The following is a 13,199-nucleotide window of genomic DNA, read 5'->3' on the forward strand; positions in this document are numbered from 1 at the left end:
GGGCTTGTGTGGGGCCTGCATGGGGGCCTGTGTGGGGCCTGCGTGGGGTCTGCACGGGGCCTGTGTGGGGCCTGTACGGGGCCTGTGTGGGGCCTTTACGGGGCCTGCGTGGGGCCTGCATGGGGCCTGCGTGGGGTCTGCACAGGGCCTGTGTGGGGCCTGTGTGGGGCCTGCATGGGGGCCTGTGTGGGGCCTGTACGGGGCCTGCGTGGGGCCTGCATGGGGGCCTGTGTGGGGCCTGTATGGGGGCCTGCGTGGGGCCTGCATGGGGGCCTGTGTGGGGCCTGCGTGTGAACAGCTTTCCCGTTTTCCTGGGGTTGAGGAGGTTCCTGGGATATAAGACTTTCAGAATAAAACCTGGAAGGTCCCAGGCGACTTGGGACACATTGGTCATACTGGCAATGTGCCTTTAGGGTTCAAGGTTGGTCTGTGGCCAGAATCAGCGCCGAGATGGTGTTCTGTCTCAGAGATTACCAAGAGCTGGTGCCAGGAGCCGGGGCTGGGGGCCAGGGGGGCGAGTGCATATGCACAGAGCCCAGGGTCCCTCACTGGTCAGTTTGGGGAGGGAGAGGAGGTGAGCAATCAAAGTCCAGTGCCTCCAGCCTCTCACCTGGCTGGGGCATTGTCCACTCTTTGCACTCAAACAGACTGCTGGGCGCCGACAGCTCGCCCACACCTGCCCAGTTTACTGCCCGGGCCCGGAACTCATAGAAGTGTCCTTCCCGCAGGTTGCTGACCTGGAAGAGCAGAACGAGCTGTGAAGCAGAGGCAGGAGGGCAGCAGGTGGCAGGTGGGGAGGCTCCGAGCGGGGGTGTTGGGGGCTGAGGCAAGGTCAGTCAAATGGACCATCAAGGCTCTTTGGGCTCAGGGCCTTCTGACAGTGACCGCGGCCCCCACCTCACACACCATGGCGCTGGGCCACGGCCCCTCCCAGCCTCACCTTGCAGACACGGCCGGGGACGGGCTGCTGACTGACCGGGTGCCAGGCTAGCTCCTCCGAGTCATGCTGGTCCAGGAAATAGCCCAGGACCTTACCGCCGCCGCAGCGCTTGGGGGGCTTCCAGCCAATGACCATGTCGCTTTTCCCACAGTTCAGAAGGCAGAAATCATAGGGGGCAGATGGTGTAGCTGTGGGCGGCCAGGAGGAGAGGGCAGCTGCTTCCTAAGGGGCCAGGGTGACCTCCCCTGTGGGGGCCCGCCCTGCCCCTGGGTGCTGACATAGCGCCTGCTGGTACCTTGCCGCTTCCCCAGACCAATGCTACTTCCTTCCCCACAGAAAGCACGATGGGGAGCTCCATATCCCCTCAGAGGGCTGAGGGGTGCTGCTAGCTCTGGGATAAGACCCTCGAGAAGTGGCCAGCTCTCTGCTGAGCCCAGCACTGCCCCCAGAGGCTTGCGGGCTGGACCTGCCCCCTGGACTCACCCAGAGCCTGCTTGACCCTGATGGGCTCCGTGGCGGCTGACCGCTCCCCCACTCCGGCCTCGCTCACTGACCTGACGCAGAACTCATACTCCTTCCCCGTCCTCAGCCCAGGAACCGAAAACCTGGGCGAGAAAGGCGCAGTCTTCAGGGGCCGGCCAGAGGCTGGGAGACATCCCCGAACTTCTAGAACAGCCGTGTGGGATTAGTGGCCACCAGGTGGTAGGATTTGAGGGTCCCAGATCAGTTCTTACCTGGAGTTATTGCCCCTCCCCTAAAGGGATGCCTACAGTCTGGAGGATGAAGTCCTCAAAGTTTTAAAGAGTACGGCTCTTCCAGGGTCCACCATTGACTGCCAATATGCTGGAAAGGTGCCAGTTGAGGGCCCAGGCGCCAGGTAACCGGCCTCACGGCCTGCTACATCCTCAGGGCTTTGGGCTTGCCCTTGATACACCAGTGGTGCTTCTATCTGCACGATGTGTGATTCAAACACATGGCCTTTCTTTTAAGGACCCCCAAAGAGAATTCTCATCCAGGGACCCACAGAGACAGTCTGGCTTAGAGAAAAATGTTTTTCTCATCCTTTCTCTGTGGGTGAAAGCCCAGACTGAGATTCTTCCTCTCCTTTCATGTATCAGCATCTTCCTGTTGCGAGTCTGTTTCCTCAGGGAGCCTCTCTGGGCCAGTGGGCCCAGGAGCCTGGAGGACTTCTACGGACTGTGGTCACAGCACGAGGGTCCCACGCAGGGATCCCCGTGCCAGTAGGGACCTGCCTCAGAAAGGGCGGGAGCCCGAGGGCAATGCCTGGGCTGCACCTGGCCAGGTGAGGCTGCCTGATGCCCTGGGGCAGCAGCCCTTGTTGACAGGAGGATGGTGGTGACCACAGGGGTGGGAGCAACAGCTCTCGTGCACCTGCTGTCTATACACTCTGCAGCCAGACGCTTGCCCGGTGCCCTCCGAAGAAGAGGCCACCCTTGTCCCTGCACTGGAGAGGAGGATCGTCCTGTGTCTTCGTTTTCCAAGCAGGGAGGGGCTCCCCAGAGGGGAGCAGCAGCATACTAGAGCGCACAGTCCATGGGACACCTCCTGGACTGGCCCCCAGGTCTCCTGAGTCCAGCACAGGGCCCACCCGTCCATCTGTCCATCTGTCAGTCCATCTTCCTGTCTGTCCATTCACCTGGACGTGGCCTGAGCATCTCCTGCAAGCCTGGGTTTGTGGGGCTGGTGATCTGTTGGTGACCTGGCCCCCAGTCTGGCGGGGCTTCCTCTATGGCCTCGCCCGGCAGCCCTCGTGGTCAGCAGTGGTCAGCCTCCTTCTGCCATGACACATGTGGCAGGTGCCAGGCAGGCGTGTGCCCAGTGCTCTGGAGGTGTCGGCAGAGTGCGCCCCTACCTTTCCACCCCTTCTCATGACTCCCTTCACCCCTGCCTACCTCCACCCCAGCAAAGCACATTGAATGCAAGCAGGGGAGGGGTTGTTTTAGGGGTAACAGCTAACTTGTCAAAAAACCTGATTGTTCTCCGACTTGGGAACTCAGCGGTGATGAGTCAGGAGCGAGCCCTCTGGTGACTGTGAGGTGCAGGGACCAGTGGGGCACAAGGGCCTGTGTCTTTTTTGGGGTGAGATGATCTTGGGACTCATGGCCTACGCGGAGGGGAGCCCATGCTCATGGCCTAGCCAGTGTGTGATGGAAAAGAAGGGGAGGGTGTCACTAGCTGGACACACCAGCCCACAGAGCCTCAGCACTCAGAGATGTCACGACCTAGGAGTCTCGAGGCTCTGGGGCCTGCAAGCACCGGACCATGGAGGGGCGAGGGAGCCTGGGAGAGAGGGGTGGGTGCTGGGAAGGTGGGGTGACGGGAGCCTGCCCCCTCATACTCTGCAGAGGAGGGAGCCCAGGCTCACAGTGAGTGAGGAGTGACAGGACAGGGAGGTAGGGGTGGAGCCTGAACAGCCCCCACCCCGGCCGCCCCTCTGTCTCAAAGCTCCTGGGGGACCTGGCCTGGACTGTCGCCTCTGTCTGCCGACAGAAGGCCCTCAGCAGCCTTTTCCCCAGAGAGGCCAAGTCCCAGTTCCGCCATGTACTAGCTAAGGGGATGCTGGCAAGTTAATGCACTGCCCAGTGCCTGTTTCCTCACTGCACAATGATACTGTAACCCTGTTCCTGAGCTCATAGGTGTGCAGTTAGATACATGAGCCAACATAAGTCACTGCCCAGCACAGCGCCCGGTGCCCATGGCCACACTGTGAAGTGGGGATCTTCACTCTACGACGCCCCCGTCTCCCAGGACGCCCAGTTGCAGGAAGGGGGTGGAGAACTCACTTGTGGCCCTGGACGGGCTTGTTGTTCACTGTTTGCCACTCCGGGGACCCGGCCTCCCGGGAGTAGATGTAATAACCCAGGAGCTCTGGGCCTTCGGTCACAGGGTCCCAGGTCAGGGACACTGAGGTCTGCGTATCCCGTAAAGCTTGAACATGAGCCGGAGGAGGGAGGGTGGCTGAGAAACAAAGGTGGGCTGAGTGAGGGCGGTGGCCGAGCGGCCTGGGGCAGAGGCAGGGAGCAGCCCTCCCCGCAATCAGGGTGTCGGGGGGGCCCCAGACACGCCTGGGGCTCTGGCAGCGCCCTCTCAAGCCCCACGTATGTTCCAGAGTCTTCTCCTGTTCTAAATGTCCCCTCTCCTCTTATCTCCAAACATCTCTGCTTCTTCACTAAAGTATTATACCTTAATCCTTACACTTTCTCTCCAAATCTGATGACTTTCCTCAATCTTTACCTTTATCCTCTAGAAAACTTGACTTCCCCTTCTTGAAACTTTGCTATAACACTCATGACCCCCTGAGACTAAGCTCCTGGAAGTAGGGGCCGACTGCCACAATTGGTTAGATGGACATGTGTGTGCCTGCATGTATGTGCGTAGCTGGCTGGTGGTGGCTGGCCAGAGGCGTACAAAGCAGATGGACAGAAGCATGAAGGAGAGGTGGGTGGATGGATGGGCGAGGGTGGACAGATGGGTGAATGAATGGGTGGACACAGGGAAAGACAGGTGTGTGGGTGGAAGACATGGGGTCTTCCTTTCCTTTTTTCTCTCTACTCAAACTCCTTATGCATCCTTTGGCAACCCCCATCTTCTCCCCCAAACGTGGGGCTCCTTGAGGCTTTGTCCCTTGACGTACTCTTCTTCCTCTCCCGGACAGCCCCCTACCCTGAGCTTTCAACCCCCTCTCTGCAGGCAACTCTTCAGTTACCTTGAACCTTTTCTTTTTTCCTCCCTGGCCCCTATTTTCCCTTCATTCCTTTAGCTGTACAGAGCCTTGCCTCAAGGCTGGCTTGTGGCCCAGAGTAGCCCACATCCGATTCCAAGCCACTCGCCGGCCAGGCCTCTGAATCCAGCCTGTTAACTGGAGCAGAATGAAAGGAAAACATAATTTACACACCAGCTCCCTTCATACTTGCTCTGAATCTATGTGCCTATATAGAGTTTTTTTTTTTTTTTTTTTATAAGTGATTGAAACAGCAAATCTAGGGTTGGAAATCTTCCTCAAATAGGCCTGCAGGCTCTGAGGCTGTTCTTGGCTGGCTAGGGCTACAGCTGGTTGCTTAAGGGCTAATTGATGATGACAGCTGCAGGGAACCTTCTGGTCTAATCTCATCAAGTAGGAAAGAACCCAGAGGCTCAGGGGTGGGAGGGGGCCGTGGGAAGTCAGAACCCGGACAGTGGTGTGTCAGGGAGATCCGGGAAGGAGGTGGAGTGGGGGCAGTGCTGATGTTGGCGGGGGGGACCTTCAGGTCAGCGTGCTGGCCAGGCCCATGCCCTGGACGGTGGACAGCTCTACCAGGGCGGGCCGGGGGCGCTCAGGAGGTCCACTCCTGGCTGCCTAAGGCAGGAAGGGGTGCTGGGTGGGTGCTTTAGAACTGAGGCACCACTTGCTGGCACTCAGCTCCTGAGTGGGACCCAGCTGAATTCTGCAGCCTGGCGCTGACCTGGGGAAAATGTCCCGGCTTCTGAGCGCCTCCTGCCTAGAGGAAGGTGGTTCCTGAAGTCCTAAAACTTTACAGGTTGGTCTCAGCTCATGAGGGGTATGAGGGGTCAGGACGGGAGCAGCGGGCAGGGCCCTGCCCCTGCAGCCACAGGGAGCTGAGCCCAGGACACGGGCAGTGCGGTGTCCCACAGGTCAGGTGGCAAGTGGCAGGTGGCTGGTGGAGGGCCCACCTGCATCGCAGGGGTACCTGGCTTTCCCTTCAAGGCAATGGGCTCGCTGGGCTCCGAGGGGTCACTCAAGCCGTACTGGTTCACCGCCCGCACTCTGAAGACGTAGGACTTCCCTTTCTCCAGATCCAACAGGGCGAACCTCGGGGATTTCACTGGCGCATCTGAGCTGATGGCCTCCCAGGCGCCACTGCCGATGACCGACTGTGACAAAGGATAGGCACTGGCGTGGCTTCCCTCCACCACGCCGCCTCCCCCCACTGTGGTGTCTCCGCATGCTGCTGTCCCTTCCCAGACACCTGCGCCCAGGGAGAACCGCCTCTCGGGGTTCCCCCACGTGGCCTGTGAGCGCAGCTGTCCCCAACGCTGGCTGTGAGGACCAGCCAAGCTCCCTCCCAGTGTGGCCCTGGCTGAGAGGAAGAGCTTGACTGGAGATGTGATGGATGCCAGGTGTGGGGACGGGGGTACCCAGGAAACAGTGGACCTCCCTGCAGTTATTGTCCATGGCTCTTCATTTTGTGTGTTTTCATGAACAGCTTCAAGAGCTGCTATTAGTTACTGGCCTCTCAGGGCTGGAGGGGACCTCAAAAGATCATGTAAGCCACCCCGCCTCTGTGTAGGCCTTCCGGGCACAGTAGTCCCATCCATCTCTGAGGGCCTCCCCGGGGGCCAGGGTCTCGTAGGGCTTCGCTGAGCTCTGCACCCTCCTGTCCCAAACATGTCTACTTCACAGGTGAGCCTGGGGGGAGGAAGGGGCCCTTGGGTGTCCAGACCTTCTCCAAGGAGTATGTCAGCGGGGACTTGCCCCTGGGGCTCGGCTCCTCCCAGCTCAGAACCACATAGGCCTCTCGGATCTCGCTGGCATGGACGTTGGTCGGGGGTGAGGGGAGGGTCACAAAGTCTAGAATCAGAGTCATCAGAACAGAGAGGGGTGGGCCTCAGAGACCCCTACTCTTAGCCCCTCCATTTATAGAGGAGGGTGCTGGGTCCACAGAGGGGCAGGAATTTGCTGCGGTCACTCAGTCAGGCCAGCAGAGCCAGGGCCAGAATCCAGGGCTCCCGAATCTTGCCTGGGGGTCCCCCAACATGCTGCCTCCTCTGCGAGGGCACAGCCAGACAGGTGACAGTCGCTAAGAACTCTGGCTCCCCGGGCTGGACCCCAGCAGCCTCGCCTCCCCACCCCGCCACAGCCGGCCCTGCTTCTGCCTGCTTGTGTCCTCCAGTCGCCAGAATCAGGAGGGTGGAGTCTGCGGCTGCGTTGGGAGTCACACTTACCTTCAAAATCGTCTGTGTTGATCATGATCTTGTTTCCCAGGTCAAAGGGGATCTCTGGGGCGGAGAAGGGGATGGAGCACATCAGGAAGCAGCAGGAGGCAGGGGTGTGTGGGGACGGGGCAGGAGGGGTCAGGCCAGGCCGGCTTGCTCTGCGTGTGGACTCGGCTCTCTGGCCCCGGCCTGGCCTTTGGCCCCCCACTGTGTGAGCTCAGGCAGGTCCTCTCAGGGCCCCCGTATTCTCAGGGTCCAACGTGGAACACCGCTGCCTTAAACCCAAAGAAATGCTCTGTCCTCTGTGACTAACGTGGCGGGGAGGAGGTGTGATATGCCAGTGACAGACACCCAGGGTGTGGTAGGGCTGGGAGGCAAAGCCAAGACAGGCTGACCTCTCAGGGTGACCAGGCCATATCCCCTCAGGTTGGGGGCTCCTGAGGCAGGACTGTTTTCCTCCTTCAGATTTAGGGTGTCTGAAGAAGGGGCTGTGGTTCTCCCTCAGATTAGTATCTCACGGATAAGTTGGTATTTCTTCCATCTGCTGCAGGTCAGGGGTTACTCAGGGCAGCACTGTGTCTCCTCCATCTCTATAGGGGTTCCTGAGGCTGTGTCTCAGGGTTTCTGAGGCTGCATCTTGGGGTTCCTGAGGCTGTATCTCCTCCGTTAGACTAGGGGCTCCTGAAGGGGGGGGGCATGTCTCCCAGTTGGGAACAGACCTGGAGCAGGGGCCATACAACCTGCCTCCTATCTGAGAAAGTCCTAAGTGTGCCCGACTGATGTTCTAGAATGTTCCACCAGGGCCTCTGTACCTACCTTTCTTCTTCTGGGCTTCAATGTGATGCCCCATGACAACGGGCTGTGAGGCCTTGGAGGGGAGGCTGCTGCCTACTCTGCTGATGGCTCTCACCCGGAACCGATAGCTCTGACCTTCCATGAGGCCTTGGATCGGGCACCGACAGGTCCCACCAGGGGCCTCGTGGCAGGGCACCCATTGCTCAGAGTCACCCCGGCACCTGTGGGAGAGAGGCCCTGCTTCAGCCTCTGCCCATGGCCTTCCCAGGGCCATGCCCACCCCGGGTGGCCTGGTCTGCTCATCTCACTGGCTACATCCTGCTCTGGCTCCAACCTTGCACACCCAGCACCCCTTCCCATCCTGGCGTCACTTTCACCTTAACAGTAGGGTACGAATCCCTTTAGACAGGGATCCAGGCTCACAGTGAAACGGCCGCCTGGGGCCACAAGGCCCGTGAGTGGTAGTTCAGGATTTCACCGAGGGCTGTCCACTCCCTAGGTTTGAGGCACATTCTGGGTTGGCCTGAGTCTGGGCTCCCTGTGCCCTCTGGGTACCTGTGTCCCCTGGTGGCAGACAGCATCCAGCAACGCTGGCTGGGGCAGTGGTCACCTGCATGTCCCAACCCTGATTCCGCACAGATGAGCTATGTGGCTCCGGGCCAGGTCGCTCAGTTTCTCATCTGTAGAAACGGGCCCTGAAGCGTCTCTCTTGCCCTTAGGAAGGAGTTGGTGTCCTTCTCCTTGGGTCCTGCGTGGGGCCTCGGTGCTGGGGCACGTGGCTGAGGACCAGGCTCTCCAGCAAGAGGAGCCGCGAGGAGCAACCTCCTGGCCAGCAGGTGGCGCTCTCGGCCAGCTCGATGGTGGAAGGTGGCCCACCCTCATCCCGCGAAAGCGAGGGGAGAACAGCCTGAGAGTCCCCAAATTCCTAAAAGTTCTGAACTTTTAGGCTGTTCCTGGTGGGGGGGTGATGGGGGGATGGGCAGAGCCGCTGGTGGCCCAGCCGCTGGGGCTTGGGCCGTTTGACCGCTGGCGAGACGCTGCCAACTTGCGGCTCCGGCTTTGGTTCAGCCCCTGCTGTCTGCTCAGCAGAGGCTGTCTGGGACATCCGGACAGATGCCAACCTCGCTGGCTCTCCCTCCCGGCTAAACCATGCCTGTTACTGCCCTGCACACATGCGTCTGCTTTTGGGTCCTGTCCTGCCCTCAGATGCACACGACGTGAAGCCCCGGCTGGGTCAGCCTGGCGCCCTGGGTCTGCTGTTTGCCTCCCTCCCTCTGGGCTCAATGCTCTTCCCCCTCTGCCTGGCGCTCAGGGAGGAAAGCAGCACGTGCCCAGCAGTCTGGGCTTCAGGCCTCACTGGGTGTCAGCTCCGCCTGGAGGGGTCCAGCGGGTGATGGGTGACAGCTGTTGAGGCCCCTAAATTATACAACACCATCTACCTCCAGAGGCCAGGGGCCCCTCTTTTCTGCAGTCCCCCCTCTTGACCTCAAAGCAGACAGAGATGTCCCCCCAGGGGCTCTGCCACTCAACTCACCACTCAATGGAGTAGCTGGTGATAGGGCTGCTCCGGCTGTCACTGGGTGGGGTCCAGGTCAGGATGAGGCAGTCTCTGTTCACATCCAGACACTGGACATTCAGGGGGGAGCCTGGGGCCCCTGACTTTTCAGGTGCAGCATCTAGACCCCGGTGGGGGTGGGGAGAGAGGGAGGGAGAGGAGGCACTTCCGGTCAGTGCCCACCAGGTAACAAGCTCTCGCCACTCCCACCCTCTTCTCATGACCCTCCAGGGCCTGAGTTTGGATCTCAAGAGCCGGGACCTGACAGACAGCGTCTTCCTTCCGACAGCACCAGGCTTGGTGCGGTGCCTTCTATGCACACCCTGAGCAGTGGGCATAGCTACCTCTGAGCAACTCTCCCTCTCACAGATGGGAACACCGAGTTGCAGAGCCGTAGGGTGACTTGTCCAAGGTCACTGGCTAGGGGAGTGGCAAAGTCAGAGCCGCATCAGTTTAAGGACCAGGAGGCAGAAATCAGCCAGGGCTGAATCGTCCCAGCCTACGCGCAGTGCCCCTCCCCAGCCCGCCAAGTCTGAGATCTGGCTGTGTCCTTTTGCAGCGTCATAGGGTACTAGTAGGACTTTTAGAGGGCTCTGCTAAACCAGCACCCCTGTTTATAGCAGGGAGACTGAGACTGTCCCCCAACAAGAGAACAGAGTTGCTCAAGCTTCCACAGCAAATCAGTCAAGGCAGACCCTGGCTCAGCTGCCCCCCCACGCACCCCTCACCTCTCACAAACACATAGGTGCTCTGCTCCTGGGCCCCAAAGGGGGAAGTCACCCTGACGGTGTAGAGCCCCTCATCCTCCTTGTAGGCGCAGGACACCTTCAGGGACGCCTGGCGGTCGGCGTAGAGGGTGTGCCGGCGTCCCGAGGCTCTCAGCAGCCTCCCTGAAGAGGAAGGGGTTCAGGGGATACTGTGGGGTGGGTCGAGGCAGAAGCGGGCTGATGTGGCCGAGCTGGGGACTTGGGGCGGGACCAGGAGGCTACAAGGTGGCTGCTGACACCCCAGTTCTCAATGAGCAGAAGGCTTGGGGGTCGGGACAGGGAAGGGGGATGGGGCAACCCCAGCATGAGGGTTTAGGGAAGCCTCTGTGCTTTGGTGAGGAGGCTCTGTGACAAAGTGGGAACAAGAGATGGGGCCCTGTGTGAGGGTTAGGGGCTCTGTGGAGGGCTGGGGGTGGGCTCAGGGCATTGGGGCTCAGCGGGTGGGGACTATGGACTTCATGGAATGGGGCCTTCTGGAGGGGCTCACTGAGAGAACTGGGGTGTCAGCGAGAAAGGTAGCACGCTGGTTGAGGGGCTCAGGGGTCAGTGAGGACAGAGGGGACCGAGTGGGTGGGTAGGTGAGAAGAATGGGGACTCAGTGGAGGGGCCTGGGTTTAGGGGCTTCCCTACACCCTCACTCCCTGGTTGTCCCATACCCCTTCCCTGTCCTGATCCCCAAGCCTCCAGCTCACTGAGTCCCGGTCTGGGGTGGGCACTGCCCTGCGGCCTCGCCGTTGGACCTCCCCTGCCCTCTGCCCCACTCAGAGGCCCCTCCCTCCTGTCAGCACCTCTATTCTGGAAGGCGCGCAGGTTTGGGACAGCATCTTGGCCTTGTTATTGCAGCTGTTTCTCAGGGCTCCTCGGCTCCCCTCCGTCCCCCACCCCCACCAGGTGTAGCGCCCCAGGCTCAGGGCAGTGAGGGGAAGCTGTACTTCTTGTCCTTTGGCTGCCAGCCTGGTCAGCAGGGGGCAGGAAGGCCAACGGTCCATCTTCCTGGCGAGGCTCCTTCTTCTGCGGGTCTGAATCCATCAGCCTCCTGCAGCCCTTGCCCGGGCACCCCCAGGGCTTTCCATTCACCTGCACCCCCACACTGACTGAAAAGCCCTGCACAATGGCCACAATCTTTCCCGCTGCTCCCTGAGCCTGCGGCCTCCTGGCCTTGCCCCTGCTGCTCCCACTGTCATCGCTCACCCTCAGGTGGTCACGAGGACCCCAGAGGGGGACAGGGCCGGCTGGGCAGGGGCTACCATGCGCTTAGTTTCCTCCTCCTCCCAGAGGGCACTCTCCCAGAGCTCAAGCAGGTCTGCTCTGGTCCCGGCCCCCAGCACTGGTGGGGCACTGTGGGACCCCGGGAACCCCTGCAGGAGGCTCCTGCCTCTCACGGCCTCTGTTCACCCCTAACTCAGCTGGCCCTAGTTGGGCGTGAGGGGTGCAGCTGAATTTCTCTCTCCACTAGGGGTCCAGACTGAGCTGTGGCCAAGGCCGGGGTCCTCACCATCTCGGAACCACTGGATGTTCTGCTCGGCATCTAACACATCTTCAGAAAACAAGCAGGACAGGGAGAAGGGTTCCTTCTCACGTGCAAAAGTGGGCTTCAGCACCGAGGAGAACTCCACGTTGGGGCCAAACAGCAGTCCTGGGTGCGAACAGAGGTTTAGAGCTTGAGCTTTCTGAGGCCACAGGCTGGCCCGGGCCTGGACAGAGGAGGGCCCTTCTGGACACCTGTGCTATTCTGGGTCAAGATTCCTGAGGCCGAGGGGCTGGCCCCGGGGCGAGGATGGGGGCCAATGACCCCAAAGAGCAACTATCCAAAGTTGACATCTATTTGTCTTTCTGGCTTTGCCTGTTTTTCTCCAGTTTTGTCCACTGGATAGTTGAGTCATTGGGGTGAGCTCTGGGGTGCCTGGAACCCCAGAAGCTGGTCATCTCGTAGGGCTACACCATGTGGATACCCCTTTGTGGGTGGCTATTCTAGAAGGGGCTGTGGGGGGCTGCAGGGTGACCCCTCTGCCTGAAGCCTCTAGACCCCTCCTCCTGAAGGCCCACCCCACCCCAGGCTCCTTACTTTTAAAGATCTCTGAATCGAAGCCCGCGTCCTTCCCCAGGTAAGCTGAAATCCAGAGCAAAAGGAGTTTGCAAAGGTTCGCACCACCAGTTCCTACAGGTCTGAGAGGCGCGGACTTGCATGTGGGTTTGAGTCCTGATCTTAGCAGCCTTCCTTTGGCTTCGGGAATGTTCCTTCACCCTCTGCATCTCAGTCCTGTCACCGGTCAGATGGGGACGTGACGCCTGAGCATGGTGGGCTCTGATAAATGAGCTCATGTCAGAGCCCGATGCAATGCGGTGGTGCTGCATAAACAGAGGGAGGTTTCCCTCCTGGGCCCAAACCCTGCTGCCACAGATGCTGAGCCTGGCTAGACTCTGGGGGCTGGGGCCCGGGGAGAGCTGGTCGGGGTGCTACGAGTGCCGCCTGCGGGCTTCGGGAGGAATCCAGGGTGATGCTGACAGACCCTGAGAATGTGAGGGGCTCCCACCAGGAGCTCACACACCCACTGCTCAGTAACTCGTTTGTCTTACGACACCCTCACCATGGAGGCCATCATCATCGTCCCATACAGCTGAAGAAACGGAGGCATCAGCCCAGGAGCGCCTCGCAGCCTGAAGCCAGAGCGTGGCACTGGTCCTGGAAGGGCCCTTCCTCAGTAGGGCCCAGAGAGGGCAGGAGGCAGCTGGTCCCACAGAGGGTCAGAGGGAGAGCCAGGGTCAGTGTCCAGAGCTCCTGCCCCCAGGGCAGGGCCTCCCGCCAGGACCATGCAGCTGCTGGGGAGGTGCGGGCAGGTGAGGGTGGCAATGGTGTGAGAGGGTGCTTCTGGAGCCCAGAGTGTGGGCCTTGATGGCGGGAGGGACAGTGACCTGGACAAAGTGATGGGCAGGCAGAGTGAGGCAGTGCCACGCCTGACCTTGGGCTCGACATGGGCACAGCTTGCAGGGATGGCTCAAATTCCGAAGACAGCCTGGCCTGGCAGGGGGATAGTGGCCTCCCAAGAGCTATTTGTGGAACAGGGAACAGAGTGGACAGGGGGTGAAGGACAGCTTAACGAGGTCTGATGAAAGGTGGGGGTGTGGGGGGCTGGACTGCAGCCTGTGTGCTCCCCACGGTGTGTGTGTGTGTGTGTGTGTGTGTGTG

At 60.4% G+C, this 13,199-nt stretch overlaps 1 protein-coding gene across 1 annotated transcript in view; it reads right to left on the minus strand.

Annotated features, from left to right (window-relative positions):
- The window catches only part of MYOM3 (myomesin 3), a 38,829-nt gene that overhangs the window by 17,337 nt on the left and 8,293 nt on the right, over positions 1–13,199 (minus strand). The window contains exons 6-18 of the mRNA XM_004679380.2: positions 12,601–12,695; positions 12,078–12,122; positions 11,508–11,648; positions 9,974–10,135; positions 9,225–9,366; positions 7,712–7,911; positions 6,905–6,958; positions 6,403–6,530; positions 5,650–5,833; positions 3,745–3,919; positions 1,424–1,545; positions 941–1,128; positions 611–737 (exon numbers count right to left, since the gene is read on the minus strand). Of these exons, the coding sequence (XP_004679437.1) occupies positions 611–737; positions 941–1,128; positions 1,424–1,545; positions 3,745–3,919; positions 5,650–5,833; positions 6,403–6,530; positions 6,905–6,958; positions 7,712–7,911; positions 9,225–9,366; positions 9,974–10,135; positions 11,508–11,648; positions 12,078–12,122; positions 12,601–12,695 (1,763 nt within the window). The remainder of the gene's footprint in view (positions 1–610; positions 738–940; positions 1,129–1,423; positions 1,546–3,744; positions 3,920–5,649; positions 5,834–6,402; positions 6,531–6,904; positions 6,959–7,711; positions 7,912–9,224; positions 9,367–9,973; positions 10,136–11,507; positions 11,649–12,077; positions 12,123–12,600; positions 12,696–13,199) is intronic.

The sequence above is a fragment of the Condylura cristata genome, unplaced genomic scaffold, assembly GCF_000260355.1.
Source record: "Condylura cristata isolate star-nosed mole 26May11 unplaced genomic scaffold, ConCri1.0 scaffold00008, whole genome shotgun sequence".
Taxonomy (NCBI): Eukaryota; Metazoa; Chordata; class Mammalia; order Eulipotyphla; family Talpidae; genus Condylura; species Condylura cristata.